This window comes from Lagopus muta, chromosome 8, assembly GCF_023343835.1.
Source record: "Lagopus muta isolate bLagMut1 chromosome 8, bLagMut1 primary, whole genome shotgun sequence".
NCBI lineage: Eukaryota > Metazoa > Chordata > Aves > Galliformes > Phasianidae > Lagopus > Lagopus muta.
The window spans coordinates 26,989,876-27,005,503 of NC_064440.1; the positions used below are offsets into that span (position 1 = coordinate 26,989,876).

The window sequence follows — 15,628 nt, forward strand, 5'->3', positions numbered from 1 at the left end:
TAACTTTATTATTAACCTTACATTATTATAACCTTATTATAACCTATCAAACGTTTGCTGATACTTCACAGAGTCACAGAATCATAGGGATCGGGAGGGACCTCTTGAGATTATCGAGTCCAACCCCCTGCTAAAGCAGGCTCCCTAGAATAGGTTGCACAGGAAAGCATCCAGGTGGCTTTTTATATCTCTAGAGAAGAAGGCTCCACAACCTCTGTAGGCAGCCTGTTTTAGTGCTCTGTCGCTGTCAAAGTAAAGAAGTTCTTCCTCATGTTTGTGTGGAACGTTGTGTTCCTGTCTGTGCCCATTGTCCTGCTGCTGGGCACTGCCAAGAAGAGCCCATCCCCATTCACTTGACTCCTGCTCATCAGATGTTTAGAAATATTGATAAGATCTTCTCTCAGTTTTCTCCAGGCTGAACAGTCCCAGGTCTCTCAGCCTTTGCTTGTATGAGGAGATGTTCCAGGCCCCTGATTATCTCTGTGACCCTCTGCTGGACTCTCTTCAGAAGCTCTCTGCCTTTCTTCAACTGGAGAGCCTGTAATTAGACACAGTAATACAGATGCGGTCACATCAGGGCAGAGTAGAGAGAGAGAGAATCGCCTCCCGTAACCTGCTGTTCGCACTTTTTAATGCACCCCAAGACAACATTGGCCCTGGTCACAAGGGCATGCTGCTGGCTCATGGTCAACCTGTTGTCCACCAGGACACCCAAGTCCGTCTCTTTGGAGCTCTTTTCTTTCAGGTCAGCCCCTAATCTTTATTGATGTGAGCAGTTATTCCTTCTCAGGTGTAGGACTCTACGCTGCCCTCATTGAGCCTCGCTCTCTCTCAATGGCAGCACAGCCTTCTGGTGTGTCAGCCACTCCTCCCAGCTTCATATTATCAGCACACTTACTGAGGGTGGACTGTGTCCCTTATCTAGATCGTTGAAGATGATGTTATACAAGACCAGACCCTGTAGTGGCCCCCTGAGGTGCATTGCTAGATATGGGTCTCCAACCAGGCTGCACAGCTGATCACAATCCTCTCAGCTCTGCCAACCAGCTAGTTCTCCATCCAGCTCACTGCTCATCTATCCCACGCTTCCTATGTTTACCTAGAAGGATGTTATGGGGGACACTGTCAAAAGCCTTGCTGAAATCAAGATAGACAACATCCACTGCTACTCAGCTGGTTGCGATATTTTCAGAGGCTATCAGATTGGTCAAGCATGTTTTCCCTTTTGTGAATCCATGTTGACTGCTACTGATTACCTTCTTTTCCTCCACTTGCTTGAAAGCAACATTCAGAATTTGTTGTTCCATCATTCCATTTCTCACTTTTTATGAAGTTCAAAGAAAATGGGGAATTAGTCTTTGTTTGTTTTTTGTTGTTTTTTTTTTTGCTTCTCAGCAAAGGAAAGCTCAACTTTATGTAGATTTCTGTGTTACGTTGCAAGTGTTTCTCAACCATAAAGTACTTCACCAATCCTGGTACTCAAATGTGTTGAGCAAACATTAACTCAAACAGAAAGGGATGCTTAAGGACTTTTTTTTTTTTTAGCAAAGTTTTATTAGCTTGAGGAAATAGCTTTCAAGTGAAAATCAGAGGTTTTTCTTGTAACTGTTCTGCTTTTTAACTGTTGGTTCTTGTCTTGTTATGTAACAATGTGTTTAACAATGTCATTTTTGCTCAATGCTGAGTTCACTGAACTGCATTGTGGTTTTAATTGAAATGTAAATACAAGCAAAATGCTTCTGCATGATGATTTGTAGGCCACTCTCTGTTTTATTTGCATTTTGAAAGTCTTTAAGTGAAATTATACCGAGTCAGGTATGATGCACAGATGTAATAAGCAGTAAGCAGTGTATGTATATATTCATGCTTTGGTGTTGTTTTGAGGAAATGGTACCTTGTAAATGTTGTGTCTGTATTCAGTGAGACTATTAAATTTTCTTCATTTAATTTTTGCAGATACTGGTCACATCTTGTTCTGAATGATTTTTGTGCTTGTAATTATCTTCCCTTTTCAGAAAGAAAACCCAGTGTTTACAGACTTCATATACCCTGGTCACATGAAGACTCAATGACTGTGGTTAAGTAAGGACTTTAACAATTGTAATTTCTTGTTATGTTTTGGAACAGATTGAGCATTCCACTGTGGGCGTATTTCTGACACGAGACAAATTCTCCAGTCTCAAGTGCTTTGCTTTTGTGTGTTTCTCTCATTTATCTGTCTGTCTTTCTTGACAGAGTTCTTTGGATTTTTCTTCACAATGTCTACTAATAGATAAATTAGTTGCTTGCTTAATAGTTATTACTTATTTTCTGGAAGTGGATGTTCAATTTCCTGGTAATTTTAAGGTTTGACCCCCTTAATGAATGGGAACTGGAGCTTGCTCTGGGTACTGGTTTCTTACTGTAAACCAGATTTTTGATCACAGAGCAGCCCTAAGCTCTTTCAATAGTATAGCCCTGACAAAAACAAATGATACACCTTGAAATGTGTGTCACTCATGAATTGCAGTTGAACAACCTGATTGAACTTCAGGTATTTTTCCCATATTTTCTACTCCAACAGCTTAATGCTTACAGGAGACTGAATTTTCTTGAAAATCTGTCCTACCCATTCTCTTCATTTAGCATATTTACATGTTCTGTGAGGTGTTAGCTAAATATGTCAGTTTTCATTACTACTATGCCTCTTGGTAGACTGGAAGACAGTGACTTGAGAATATTAAGCATATTGCCTGGTTTAGTGGAAGGTGTCCCTGCCCATGACAGAGAAGCAATACAGACTGTAAGATACTTTCCAACCCAAACCATTCTATGGTTTCCTGTGATAGAATAAGCACGTTCAGTATGCCGTTCAGTTCACAGGTTGTGATGGCACTTGATGAACTAGTTGTGTTTCACGTGCGCTTGCTGAAGACAAAAGTGTGTTATGCTTTTTTTTTATTATGAGGAAAAGATTACCAGTTATGTTGCTCTCTTTCAGCACTCCATCGTTTGTTGAGATTTCTGCGAAACTGCACATGGCTCAGCCTGAAAATGAGAGCAGGGTTCCAGTGCTAAGTATTTACTCTTCGTCAGGCTGTCAGTATGAAGTAAGAAAGAAACATTTCGTTGCTAATTTGTGTCCGTGTATAATTTTGGTATAATTTAGTCTTTCAAATCACATGGTTGGTTTTTAGCAAAACAAATACTAAGTAAATCCCAAGTTCTGCTCTTTGGCCAATTTGTGAATGTAGTCCTTGTTATAACTGTTTTGCCAAGTTACAGGGCTATTTAAAGTTGGTCTTATGCTTCTTTATGCAAAATATTAAAGTCTTTGTTTTTAAAAAAAAAAAGTTGGTAGTAAGTTGTTGTACATTCCAATTACAGGATTGCTGTGTTCTCATAGTTAAGTTGGTTTCTGAAAAGTGTTTTGTATTTGTTAGCTGTTGTGCAAAATAACACTCAAATTATCTGTTACCTTTTTTATGCAGGTAATTCTGAAAACGTCGTTTTTACAAATTCTTGGACAAGTAAGAGGGGCTTTCAATACAAGTTCTTCCTTCCTTTCTCTCCTTCTGTGGCACATGAAATCCTTCTTGATGCCAGAAGAAGCACTGTTTGAGGACCAGTTAAAACTTTGTCACTTGACAAGTCATCCCATCCCATGCTCCCATTTTCATAATAAAAAATCTCTCTAGCTCTAGAGAGTGTAGTGTAGATGTTGAACATTTGTCTTTGTAGTTAGCCCAGTGTCTATAAAAGGATGGCACTGGAAGTCATATTGACTGTCTTGCGGAATGAATTAGTACTGATAAAATTTGAACACTTGACATGAAACAAAAGTAGGATTAAAAAAGCAGAAGAACTTCAGTTTGTCTCTTTATAACTATTTTATTCCTTTATACATGAGGAATACTTTTCTACGTTGGTGTCAGTAAGAATAGACCACCCATCTGCAGTTTTCTAATTCTGAAAAGTAATTAAATTCCAAGCTCCTAAGTATGGCTCTGGAATATTAGTAGCAAGTTTCTGTATTTGAATATATGCAATTATATCAAGGATTTTTCATTTTGTTATCATTTTAGAAGAATTTCTGTACTATTTTTATGTAAAGGGATATTATTTCATTACTTTGTACAGTGGATGCCAGGTAAAAGATAAATGAAATTTGGGTCTGAAAGGGTTCGTAACTGTGCAGGTTTTGCTTGGAAAGTGCAAGGTTTTGCTTTTAGGGTTCGCTTATGTATATTACTGAATTACCAGTAATGTGCTGCTCTATTCTTTCTGTATTTGTTGTGAATGGGGAAAAAAAAAAAAAAGGCTTCTGTTTATATTTTGATCCTTTATAAAAACACATTTGAGTAGCCATTTATGGGAGTATTTTCCATATATGCCATTAATTGTTAAGAGTGGTTCTCAAATACTTGTACATGGTAACAGGAAACCGGTAGTATCTTTTAGGATAGATCTTCCAGTTAAATTGTCATGCTGACTCAATGTTGGTTTTTGTGTGTGTATGTATACAAAGGATTTTCTTATCCTTGTCTTTCAGATAATAAGGTTCCATGCTGGTGCTCTTCCTGTCTATGTTGTTTCTAATATTCTCCTTACCTATGGAGGACAGTTGAGTACACTGATGTCAACAGGTAGCTTTCTGGAAAAATATTTTTTCTAGTGTTTTTGAATTAATTACTTCTCTAATTTACTGTTGATGATTTAGCAGTTGTGATTTTTTTTTTTTTTTAAGCCAGGTATCATTGAACTTGAGCGAATGCTTTGGATATATATTCTTTAGCTTCAGCTTTTGTTGATAGTTCTCCATGGTTGTGTTCTAGCAGTTTGCTTTTTCTTTCCTTGTGATCAGTGTGTTGCAACGTATTTTAGTATTAATAGAAAACTACTTAAAAATACATCTAAAAATTAAAAATATAATGTTAAGATAAATGAAACAACTTAATCTTGCATGAAGATGAGATTTGGAGACTGGTTATTAGACGTGTCTTAAGACAGAATGCATTTTCATTTAAGTTCAAGTTGGTATTTTTAACAAACTCGTCTGGAAGCTCTTGTGCTCTAGAACCTGACCATGATTGATGCAGTGAATAAGGCCTTCTGATCATAGAATCACAGAATCTTTTAAGTTGAAAAAGACTTATGATATCAAGTCCAATCGTAATGCGGTAGGCTGACTTACAGTGTTGTCATAAGACATGGTTATGTTGAAAGTGAACTTTCAGATTTTTTCCTGAATTTGCTTTTTATTGTGATTAGTCTTTGTTCAAGTTCATGACAAAATAATAACTATAGGTGCTTTCTGTTCTTGATTCTAGGCCAGTGTTCAGAATTTTCACTTGAACTAGTTAGAGCAGCTAAGCCCTACAAAGTAGAACCTATTATAAGCATTGTTGTGTTTCTGCAGGGGTAAGTTTGCATTATCTTTTTTTTGTTTGTTTGTTTGTTTTTTAAAGCAGTTTCTAAAGCAAGAAAATTCAGAATAACTGTTGGTGGGATGATTATTATATTATGGTCTGACTTTGATTTTGTTTGAAAGCCTGTAAGTAGGAAGAGTAGTTGACTGATTGTCTTACTGTTGTAGCAAGTGAAAGTGATAAGTAATACTGCTTTCATGTTTTTGGCAGGTTTAACTGGTTTAGAGAGATATGGGATTCACTCTTGCTACCAGAGGTGGATGCTGCTGTACTGAGTAGTCAGGATGCATGGTTCCCCCTTGTGTCCCTGATTCTATTTCTTTTTGGGACAGGCATTGCCTACTGGAGTGCAGTATTTTTCTCTACGTTTCTGAGAATCTTCTCTTCATTATGGTTAACTCTGACTAGGTAAAACAACCTTACGCTCTAATTATGCTTTTTTAGATGTCTGCAGCACGGTCATTTTTGTTTGCTTCAATGTGAGTGGTTGGACAGATGAAATTCTGCCTGATTTTAGACATCTGAATGTGCTAGTGCTAAGTACTAATGAAGGAGAGGTGCCTCTCATTCCTCATCACGCATCACCAAAAGGCAACTTACATGGTTTATTAATATCATGCATGGTTCTAGTATCTTATGCAGGTTCTCATACAGTCCTGAATTTCTTGGGGGGGGAGGGAAGAAGGAAAAAAAAAAAAAAAAAGGTGATTTATAAATCTCTCTAAAGTGGAATAGTATTTGTTTGGCTTCAGCTCAGTATTTGAAAACATTCTGATGTGGCCAGCAGCAAATAATTTGTCATTAGCTGTCTGTGGAGTTTTTTTCCTGTCAAGTAGTCTTCTCAGGCTGCCCAGAGATACAGTTGTGCCCCATTTCTGGAGACCAGGCTGGATCAGGCCCTGGGCAACCTCTGATTTAGCTGTAATGTCCCTGTTCATCGTAGGGGAATTGGACTAGATGATCTTTAAAGGTCCCTTCCAACTCTAAGGATTCTATGATTCTATGATTCTCTTTGTGGTTATTTTCAGTATTTGTTGCAAAAGCTTTTAAGATGTTGTTTTCCAAATAACACTTTTTTTCCATTTTCACTGTCTATTTTAATGCTGGAATGTTCAGTGAAATTCAAAGAAATTATAGATATTGCACTATCTTCCCCATGGCATTCCTCCATTTTTCTATCTCATCATCTCATCTTTGTCATTCTAGTTCCATCCTTGTCTCTTAATAACATCTTCTGGAAAGCTGGGACTCCCAATAAGCTTTCCTATGTCGCTCATGCTATGAGCAAGCAGAAATTCCTGTCTGAGATGAATGTCACAAAATTAATATTGCAAGCTTATTGTTGCATGCTGCTGTGCTACCTTTAAAGACCTCAGTGTATTAAATGTTTGCAGTTGGAGTCACTTGAACGTGCAGCTTGCAGCAGTAATGACACAGTGCTGGTTCTCTTTGTCTCAAAGAAGAACTAAGTGACTATGTAGATCTAGAGTTAGGATAAGCTAATGCTTTACGTTCACAGAAGTATGCTGTGTTCCCCCAGTGAAGTAAAAGTAATGCCTTAGTTACAAGGCAGTAACTAATAATGTGTTAGTTACAGGAAGGTGTCCGATGAAGTTGTTTTGTCAAGTAGCTTACGTGGCAGCTGGTGTATATTTGTCTAACCTTATTTTTTCAGTGCTTTATCAGTTTGGGAGCAATGCATTCTCCTGAGTCATTCGTGAAACAGAGTGATTGTTAGATATCTTGTAATGACATCAAAACTACAAAGTGTGAGAGTGCTTCTGTCTTTTTTCAGACCTACTGTACTTTCGAAAGCTAAATTGATTACACCCAGAAGACTCTGCATGGTGGGGTCCCTTGCTTTGGTTAGCTGGACCACTTGTGGTGCATTTGCTCTATTCATTATTTATCTTCAATACTTGTTCAAGGTACTGAAAAGCTAAGCATTTTGAATTTGTATATGAAGTCAGAATTTTGTATGTTTTGAATTGAAAGTGTTAAAAGCAAAAAATGAAGGCTAGCACATTGTATACTTGAAATAAATGTTACAATTTAGGTACTTGAAATTTTTTTTTTTAATTTTTCAACTTTGTCTTGTACTTCTTAGAATGATTTTGTTGCTTTGATAATACTTCTTTCAAAGAAATTTACAGTTCTGTATGCATGCTGTGATTATTTAGTTGCAATTTTTATCTTCTGGATATGTCGTGTTACAAAATCAAAGGCTAATAACTTCCTTGAACAAAAGCTTTAGTGAAAGAAAGTCCTGAAGGAATGTTCTGTAGAATACTTTCTTGAATACTCTTCACAGGTCCTTTTGAAGTAAAGGGAGGAAGATGGATATGTGGCTATACTGAATTAGAATTTTTGTTATATGTCTAATCTGATCCCTTGACTGGTGCTGTGAGGATCCATATTTAGTCCCTGCTATTCAGTTTCCATGGTCTTCTGTGCATCAGTGTCTAACTTAGGTATCTGATTCACCCTATGGCTATAGAGTTGCTAAAACAGCTGCTATCGTTAGTTTCTAGGGAAGCCTTGGGAGCACAAGACTGGGAATTAAGGGTACAAAAGGAAGCAGCCTGCAGGTGGTCTGAGGTAGGTAGGTGGCAGCAGAAAGCACAGCATGAGCAACAGGATTTCTCTGTGTTCTTCGAACCTGAGAGATCTCCACTGAGGCCCCAGCTGTTAAAAACAAACAAACAAACAAAGACAATTAACAATAAGCCCCTTTATTTTTTTTGTATGCTACAGATTTCATGTGAAGCAACTTTACTGAAAGAGTGAATCTGTCTTACAGGTTATAAAACTGAGTGTGAATGTAAGAGCAGAGCAAAACGTGCTGAATAGGGTGAGTGTGTTTACTGTTTCTGTTCAAAATTCTATGACCAAGAACTGTTTGGCAAACCTGTGCATTGTAAATTATTATCATCCTGTCCTGCACTACTGTGTTGTGCTGTGATAACTACGTGGCTGCAGAGCTTGCTTAGTGTGTGCATGATGAAAATATAGGACACAAATGTCACCTTCTGTCATATATGATTACTGAAGTCACAGTTCAAGACCACTGCAGTGTGAACTTGTCTGAAGATTCCAGTAAATTGGGAACTGTTTAGAAAGAAGAGAAGAGGCAAAGTATTGCTGGTTTTCATGCATTTTCATTTCTGATCCTTTTTCAGTTACTTCAATTTATAGTATCCAAACTGTGTGTGGATACTTGTGTATAATATCTACCTGTTCTGTTTGGCAGTTAAAAAAAAAAAAGCAGTCTGCAAGAAAAAGTTTTGATAAATTTCTTTGAAATTTTTGGGTCTCCCTTATGTTTAGTTTAAATTCTCTTCTGCTCTTCTTCCATATCCAAATAATCTTTCTTATCTTTCACTTGTAGTTTTTTCAGTCATTGAAATGTAGCATCTGCCAGCTTACTAATTTGTCTTTATTATTTATTCTTAGAGCTACTGTTTTACTCCCAGTTACGTTACCTCCTGTATTTCTTCCATGAATGATCACCTGTGATTTTCGCCCACATGCTTTATTATTTCTTTTATTCTGTTCTTCCTCCTTCCAGGAACTCCGTTTCTTATCAGTGCAGTGGTGTCAGGATATCTCTACTCTCCTAAACGTCTCTATTCTTTTCTTCCAAAGACACAAACTATTAGTGTAAGAGAAATTGCTGGATGCTTTATAGTGGAACCATTGAACTTTGCTTTTGATGGCTTTTTGAGGGATAAATTGCAGATTTTTTTTTTCCTGAATCAGAGCTCATATGCTACTGTAGCTTTTCCTTTTTTGTCCCTCTGTATGAGTTCTATCAAGCCAGTGCATGCTCTTGTTTTTTGTGCTTTTTTTTTCAGGAATTGGAGCGCTCAAAAGAAACTTCACAGAATTCCATTAGATGCACAGTCAAAAAACAGGATTTGATAGACAGTACTTCAGAAGCAACACAGTCTCTCTCAAGCAGTACAACTGCTGAAGCTGCTAACAGTCTGAAGATCCATGTTACAGTGTTCAATTTATTCACATGGATTGTTCTGCTCAACTTGCCATCTTTAGTTTATTGGTTAAAAAATCTCAGGTAACTTCTTAAATTGTCAATAAGGGTGGAAGAAAAGAATCCAAACCTTTGAAGATGCTTACAATTGCAAATAGTTGATTCTTCAGATTGTCTACCTTATTATAGCATCGAAGAGTGCCGTTAACTTTAACTGTTCTTTCTATGCAAACTGGCTTTAGTTATGATATAAGTAGATGTTAAGAGAACCAATAGTATGTTGAAGAAAGTAACAATTCAAAAATGATTTAAATGCAGCCAGGGATGGCCTTATTCATTTTATGTTCATTGTTGTTAGCACATCCGTGCTTCCAAATTGGATTTTATCTGGTGGCCTGGTTTAGAAGTAACGTGCCCTTAAAACTAATTCACTCTTTTGCAGGTACAGTGCTAGACTTGACCCTGACCCGTGTCGAGCTACAGCTATTATACTTGTGTGCATTTTAGAAATTCTCATGAATTCGAGTGCTTCTGAAGTGAAATCAAGGTACTGTAGCCCAATCCCCAGTTGTTTTACTGTTTGTTTCTTACCACGTCAGTTTATGTGTTAAAACTTCATTTGCACTTCACAGTTCTGTAATTATTCAACCTTCACAGAGATGAATAAACTCGCATGTTTTAAGTCTTAAGAACTAGGTAAGATGCAAATGAACGTAGTTCAGGTAAGTGGAGAAAAATCACCTGTATTTACCTTGCAGACTTAAAGTATTTAATATCTACAATATCAGTTGCGTAAAGACTTGTTTTAACTGTGGTTTTTTCATTCATTCATTCATGTAATCCTTCTAAATGTTACAGAATCCTACTGTATCTCAAAAATTATTATCTGGAAGTTAAAAGGATAAGTGGATTTCAAACTGTTACAGTTATGTACACATAACCTCTCCTTATGGGAGAGGGTTTTTTTAAACATGCCCACATCATGCTTTGTTTGGAGCCCTTGGTTGTGCAGTTCTTCCTCTGACATAAAATTAGACACTGTACCATGAAAAATGTGAGGCATGAAATTGCCTCACAGATTCGTATCTCCACAGAAACATCATTGGGCATGCTGCAACATGTTATAGCAAACTATAACCATCTCAGCTCAGGACTTAAATGTATAGGTGAACTGAAAGAAACGAAATTCCAGCTGAAGAGCATGCAGCTTTTATACCATCACTCTCCTTGAGGGGGCTGTGTTTCTTTATTATGATAGTGATCATATTTTCAGACCCCAGAATTGCTGCAGGTTTTTTAAAAGTGTTAAATGTTCACCACAGCTAATCCTAGTTATTGTTTCCAAGCACATGAAAGAGCAGAAAATAATCAGGAGTGATTAGCATGGTTCCACCAAGAGAAAGTCATGCCTAACCAACATGAAATCATAAATCTGATGGATGAAAGGGGAGCAGTGGATATTCTCTATCTAGACTTCAGAAAACTTAGTACTAAACAGTGTAGTTCATCTTCTTGACCAGTACTTGTTAACTCAAATGATGTAAAACAATGCATATTTCTGTTACTGAGAATTTATTTCTAAATTTACATAATAATAGTGTTAAATGACATTTTATTAGCCTTTTTGCATAATTTCTCTTGCTTATATATCAACTATTTCCCATTGAGCCTGTCTTTTTTTTTTTTTTTTTTTTTTTTTTCCTATTTTAAAAATGGCAAATCCTTGAAATCTATGCATTCATTTTCTGAAGAAAATGAAATAAGGTATTTGGACTCCTGCACATATGGCCACAAAAATGGCAATTTTTTCTTTATGTTCTTACAGCAAACTCCTGAAGATTGCGGCCAAAGTTCCACTCCCTTTGTCTGTTGCAGTGTTGGCTTTCGGACGAATGCATTTATACAAAGTACCACATTTTGTAACTTTTTCTCTTCTTCTACATGTGCTGTGTTGTGTTGTGTAACATTGGTTTTACATAAGAACAGTGCAGCCTGGAAAGTTACGGTGGTGAGGGAACAAATTTCAACAAAGGAATGCCTAGACCAACATAACTTGTGTTATATGGGAAAGATTGCTGAAATGCCATTACTTCATGAGAAGCTTTTGGTTCTGTTCATGCTGCTTAGAAAGTTTCTCATGGTGTTCATTTCCTGACTGTGACAATTAAGTGAATTAACTGTGCGTGTGTAAGCACATGAGTTGTATTAGTGTTACATCTCAACACTCCGTTTGCCTTGCAGACACTTGGATATTTCACTGTATTTCTTAGTTGAAATAGACTTTTTTTTACTCAGTACACTGTACAGTGCGTATGTTCTGGACTTGCTTCTCTTGCAGGTCAGAAGTATGCTGGTTAGACTCAATAAACTTCAAGCACACTGTGACTATCAGAAATACTGCACAGCCAAGTATACTTTCAATCATTTTATGCTACATTTAAAAGCTGTCACACTTGTATCTAGTCAAATCAGAATGTACTGCTTCTATAGAGCTGTTATTTCTAGCAAATTACTTGTTCAATTACTGTTAGATGAGTGAGAGATTAATGACAGTTTTAAACATTTTCATTTTTGTGAGAGTGAGAAAACAATGACAGTTTGTGTGGCTTTCTATTCTGGAAGCTTACCAGCAGATTCATAAACAACTGGCTGTAATGTTGTTTTAAAACATTGCCAATTTTGTTGGAATTTTGTTAATTCAGAAATGACTCCTTAGACCTCATCCATATGTAGGAGGTAGCAAATTTTAAGGTATGATGCAAGTTGACACTAGAGTTGCTATACTGCAGTTTCCAGATAGCCAAGGCAGGGTTCTTTCCTATTGTAAATGGAGAGTCTTCATCTCATGGTAAATGTCCATACAGTAATTTAGTATGAAATAGCTACAACATATAAATCCACACCTTGCCATACTGTGCTAACTTCCTTCTGTGGGTGAGCTCTTAGGTAGTACAAAAAACTGTCTGTAATTATTAGCTCTTCATAAAGAATTATCTTAGTGCCTAGATGCTAGTGACTGCCATTTACAACGATGCCTAGAATAGCTGTGTGTAAGGAATTCTATCTCCTGGCATGTGTTTTGCCAACAGAAGAAATCACACTAACCGTTATGTTATTTAAAATGAGGTATTGATTCCATGTAGAGATGAGTGCTACTACTTGCTTCTTTGTTAGCTGTCTCCACTATCTGAGATATGTCATCTTCATATGGAATTACTATGCCAGCTTGATTACCTAATAGGGATAATAACAGGAAATCTGCTACCTACTGTCAATTGAGTGTATTCTTAATGTAGAGGTAGAGCCTGACCCATTGGTTTAATCTTGTTATTCTTGCCTGAAGTGCCTCAGTTAGTTCTAGCTTGTTCTTAGAGTTAATTCATCTGAGCTGCCTGAAAAGACTTATTAATTCACACAGTGACTTTGAAAATGAACCTATTCTGTCTTATAAACCAATCAGCTATTCAAGCTATCACTTAGTCATTAGAACTGCTCTCAGTTGTAGTTAACCAAACCACCTGTTACTGCTGTCAGTAACCTACCTGCTGATCTTCAAGTCTTAACATCCTATTGACGAGATTAGATCATGTGCATAGTGTTAGTAAATCAAAGATGTTAATTGTATTATATCCTGGTACTGTCTAAACAAATGTATGCTACAGTATATGTATATAAGATAATTTGTGTCCATATATACTTGTAGCTTGATTTAGCCTAGAGGTTTCTTTTCAGGCACAGAAGAATAGAGTAGTTTTCCTACTTTCAGGTGGCTGTTAGTGTGATGGACAGTGACAGAACTGCAGTGCAGTTGGTAAAAGGCCATCTGTAAAATGTGCAAAGGTCTGATTTTGGTGAAAGATCATTTCCTTGGCATTCATGGTCCCTTTGGCCTACTACTGTATTTTGCTTCCTATTTTGGTTTGCCATTTTTATCACTTCTTCATGCATGAACCCATTTGTTGGAGCTGTTGGTGGAATGATCAGAATAAGGAGAGCAAACAGTCCCAAGATGTGGTAACTTCCAAAATCTGGCGGTGCATGAAACATACCAAATCACAACAGCATAGAGTAACACCATTTTTCTTATTTAATGGTATTCTTGTAAGCTGGGAATTTTGTTGATGTTGCTATCGTTCCTCATGAAATGGGTTACAAGATGTTATGTAGTGATTCTTATATGATTTTGAAGGCGTAGGTAGGAATGGAAAGATACAATCCTTAGTCTGAGATCCCAGGTCTGTTGAGGTTTTCAGACTTTTCTCTCTCTTCTGTTGATGCTTCCTTTTCCAAAGGTCATTCACTTTCACAGGGGGAAGAAGTAGGTAGTCTTATTGCAAATTTGGATTTTGTATGCTTTGTGTATCGTTGCTAGATGAAAAACGTGCTCTCAGAGGTGTGCACTGAGGTTTGGCAGTGACTGAGGACTGTCTAACTGCCGTTTGAGAGATGAGGGTTCTAATCTCAGCTAGATTCCCTGTATAATCAGTAGAGGGCATTAGGACAAATGTCAATTCATCCAATTCTAAGAAAAGATTTTATAGATTTCCAAAATAGTTTTTCAGATAAATAGTGTGATTGTACTTTTGGAGAAAAGACTTCTGTTCTACAGATTTCTAGTTCGGCCACCTCCCTCATTACAGCCTCAGCAGAAATGTGGGCTAACCCACATTTTTAATTGGCTGTATGACAAAGTATAAATATTACCAGAGCATCTTTTTGTATGAGTGGACATTTATAAAACAGCTTTTGGGAAATACATTCTCTCAATACCTTTAAATCATAATTCCAGTTTACTCTTCCAACTTTAAACTATCTGAAGTTACTGGAGAAGATCAAGACAAGCTATTTCGTGATGATTTATAGCTCCATGCTGAAAGGAGCATCTCTGCTAACTCCCACTCCAAGTTTGTTGTTCTGTTCCTTTTTAGAAGTTGAGATACTAATTCTGCAGAACCACTGTGGATGTTTGCCTCGTTTACATGGAGATCATACCATGTAATACAAAGACTTTTTGGCTCATATGACAGGAGACAATCAAAATAACAATGTGTGCCTCCCTTATGTTTTTGTAAGCTGTTAGAAAGGGATTAAAAAACAAAAAACAAAAAACATAGAGTACCAAATGTCACTAAGTGGAGCAGAATCTTTTTCTTATTATGCTGCAGTAATAGCTATACCTATAGCTATCAGTTCACAAAATATTTGTATTTGTAAGGTAAGGAAAAGGTGTTATTTCTTAACTGGAACTACAAATGGTGATATTTGCAGGATTGATTTAAAGCTGGTTGCAGAATGTCACATTTTTGCATCATCTGAAAAGGGGATTTGTCTTTTTTTTGTCGTTGTTGTTACGTAAGGAAAAAAACCAACCACAGTAAATGAAATGCCATTTAATTTTATTTCTAATACTTGAAGTTCTGCTCTGATGGTTTCTTTTTTTGATACATATAGAAATTTATTCCAAAGTACTCATTTGCAAAGTTAAAATGAAATCAATAAAGCTGACAAGTGTAGTTGTATTGCAGAAAGAATGGGGACTACCTGTGTGCCAAAGAGAGCTTTTTAACTACCTGGGCCATCCTTAAAGTCATTCTTTAAAAAAAAAAAAAATAATAATAATATCTTGATACTGAAAGTAAGCAAACAAGAGGCAACGAAAAGCATTATTTTATAGGTTGGTATTTGATATGAAATCTAATTTTCCATCTGTTTGCCAGTAACAAGGTTGTAAGCCTGTCACTTAGCTTTTTTTTTTCCCCTAAAGTCTGATATATCTCCTTCAGATCTTGACAGGATGAACAAAGCTGATTTGTTGCCTGTGCATAAAATGAATATTTGGGAAGCCTTTTTGATCAAGTTGATGAAGTTTAGTTCAATGCACTGATGAGTGTGCTGATAAGGAAAAAGTTTTGTTTGTTTATACTGAGAAAAAGTGCAGCCATTTATAGACCTTTAACGCCCTGAGCTACTGAAAATGGTTTTGAAGGCAGTGATCGTGTGTGTACAGAAATTGTGCTGCTGTTTCAACTCACCAAGCCAGTAGAAAACTGTTGGCTGCAGAAGAGACTGAGGTCAATGCTTTTTACGTGTCATGGTGAATGTTAATTGCTTAATTTTCAGGTTTGGCTCTTTACATCTCCTTTTCAGGGAGACATGATCAAACTAGCCTTTATAAGCACTTAGCACTGCACCCTAAGTGGTTTTAAATCTTCCATCACCATGCCTGTAG

At 36.8% G+C, this 15,628-nt stretch overlaps 1 protein-coding gene across 3 annotated transcripts in view; it reads left to right on the top strand.

Moving 5' to 3' along the window:
• The window catches only part of PGAP1 (post-GPI attachment to proteins inositol deacylase 1), a 34,029-nt gene extending 19,011 nt beyond the window's left edge, over nucleotides 1-15,018 (top strand). For 2 of the 3 annotated variants that reach the window (XM_048953917.1, XM_048953918.1), the window contains exons 17-27: nucleotides 2,016-2,082; nucleotides 2,981-3,089; nucleotides 3,471-3,509; nucleotides 4,532-4,625; nucleotides 5,310-5,400; nucleotides 5,619-5,816; nucleotides 7,204-7,336; nucleotides 8,209-8,259; nucleotides 9,263-9,483; nucleotides 9,842-9,946; nucleotides 11,225-15,018. In XM_048953917.1, coding sequence (XP_048809874.1) covers nucleotides 2,016-2,082; nucleotides 2,981-3,089; nucleotides 3,471-3,509; nucleotides 4,532-4,625; nucleotides 5,310-5,400; nucleotides 5,619-5,816; nucleotides 7,204-7,336; nucleotides 8,209-8,259; nucleotides 9,263-9,483; nucleotides 9,842-9,946; nucleotides 11,225-11,363 — 1,247 coding nt within the window. In that variant the 3' untranslated portion in view covers nucleotides 11,364-15,018. Of the gene's footprint in view, nucleotides 1-2,015; nucleotides 2,083-2,980; nucleotides 3,090-3,470; nucleotides 3,510-4,531; nucleotides 4,626-5,309; nucleotides 5,401-5,618; nucleotides 5,817-7,203; nucleotides 7,337-7,932; nucleotides 8,007-8,208; nucleotides 8,260-9,262; nucleotides 9,484-9,841; nucleotides 9,947-11,224 lie in introns of those variants that run through there. The other variant, XR_007378693.1, reaches the window with a different exon arrangement.
• The last annotated feature ends 610 nt before the right edge of the window (nucleotides 15,019-15,628 follow it).